This window comes from Chinchilla lanigera, unplaced genomic scaffold, assembly GCF_000276665.1.
Source record: "Chinchilla lanigera isolate Chin_1 unplaced genomic scaffold, ChiLan1.0 scaffold01894, whole genome shotgun sequence".
Classification (NCBI taxonomy): domain Eukaryota; kingdom Metazoa; phylum Chordata; class Mammalia; order Rodentia; family Chinchillidae; genus Chinchilla; species Chinchilla lanigera.
In genome coordinates, this window is record NW_004957295.1 from 1 (window position 1) to 1,583 (window position 1,583).

Genomic DNA, 1,583 nt, shown 5'->3' on the forward strand with positions numbered 1-1,583 from the left:
GTGTCACCGAGGCTGAGCGCCGCGTGAGCCTTCCCCCCAGCCTCCCCCCAAAACCGGAACCGCGCGCCTCCGCTCCCAGGGTTTCCTCCCCGATCCTCTCCCCCCAGGTGTCTGGCCCCTTAACCCTTCTGGACTCTCAAGATGTGCAATGTAATCCTTCTTCTTTTCCCCTTCAAAAACCTCTCTTGCCTCAGCCTCTTTGGCTGAGCTCATCGTTCACTGCGGTATGCGCATTCCTGTAGCAAGGCTAGTCTATGGCCTAACAAACGCCAGGATGTTAAAGAATCTCTCCCTCTGACTGCTGCTTAGAGCACGTTTTTACACCTTTCTCAGAGGTGCGAGATTGGAGGTATGAGCCCAAGCACGGCCGCCCGTGTCAGACGAGCTGAGTTGGGCAGGGCTGGAGGGAAGAGTCCCTATGGGATAGGGACCCCGGCCTCCGCACAGACGCCTCCTGGCGGAAGCACAAGCTGCTGCGCCAGAAGCTCCAGCAGATCATCAGCCTCGGGTCCAGCAGCAGCTGAAGGTGGGGGGGTGGGCGAGGAGGGGGCGTGCTGGCACCATCACCTGCCTGTAGGGTGTCCCCGAAGAGGCACCAGGGACTACCACCGGGCCACCACACACAGACCGCCGGCACTGATACCTGGTGCCTTGCTTTGGGCACTGCGGTGGGAGGGGCGACAGGACCAAGTCCCCGCCCCAGCAACACACTATCCTAGCCTTCCTGCCTCTGGGCTGTGAATGCTCCTGTCCTCCCTGCTATTTATACCCACGCGCTGTTGAACTTACTAACTCCACCTCTGCCTCCATCCGAAAATGTGTGTCTCCTAGGGGAAGGTGCCACCGGCCTCAGAGGACTAAAGCTAGAAAACAAGGAGGGCTGTCGCCGAACGAAGCTCAGGCATGGAACCACTGCTCGGATACAATGATTTGTTTTCCACCAACATTTAATCATGTCTCCCATCCACCAACAAGGAAGCACAAGTGGTCCCCAAGCATCCAGTGAGTAAACAGCCAAGGCAGAGAAAATGAGGGTCTAAGGTGAACATGGCAATAAATCCAGGAACTCCGGGCCTGGAGAGGGATGCACGGGCTGGCAAGGGGCGTACTGGTTTTAGATCATTTTTCCTACTCAGAGGTCCCGGGATCTGAGGGTCCCAGGGTTTGTATGATCTGGAAGATGAGGGTAAAGTCCTCCAGGAAGGAGGTTACTACTGTGTGGAGGCGGCCACGGTCTTGGGCAACCCATCTCCTGAAAGGGAGAGAAAAGGAAAGTCCAGTCAATAGTCAGGACTGTGACCTAGTAAGACTCCCCGCACTCTGTCTAGCCCTATAACTCACGCACAGCCTTGAGGCCCTTAAAATGCTCCTCTCTGCAGTTGTGACCACACCCCCAGGACCCAGCCCTCCTAGGACTGACACATTCAACAAACTGCCATTCACAGAGAGCGCCCTCTCCACATCCGGGTATTGCTGAAAAGCAGCGAAGGCTCTTTGGGCGACCTCCGCCTCTACAGGAGATGGGAAAAGCACGTTGAAGCTCCTAATGGAGCGACGGGTTAAGGCACAACCCTCTACCTCTA

General features: G+C 56.7%; 1 protein-coding gene across 1 annotated transcript; it reads right to left on the reverse strand.

Annotated features, from left to right (window-relative positions):
• Nucleotides 1-929: 929 nt before the first annotated feature.
• On the reverse strand, nt 930-1,543 carry LOC106147698 (EKC/KEOPS complex subunit LAGE3-like; the record flags this gene model as incomplete). Its single annotated transcript, XM_013510249.1, is given in 2 exon segments — nt 930-1,252; nt 1,421-1,543. Coding segments are annotated over 2 exon segments (247 nt in total), but the record flags the coding sequence as incomplete, so codon positions are not given.
• Nucleotides 1,544-1,583: the final 40 nt, after the last annotated feature.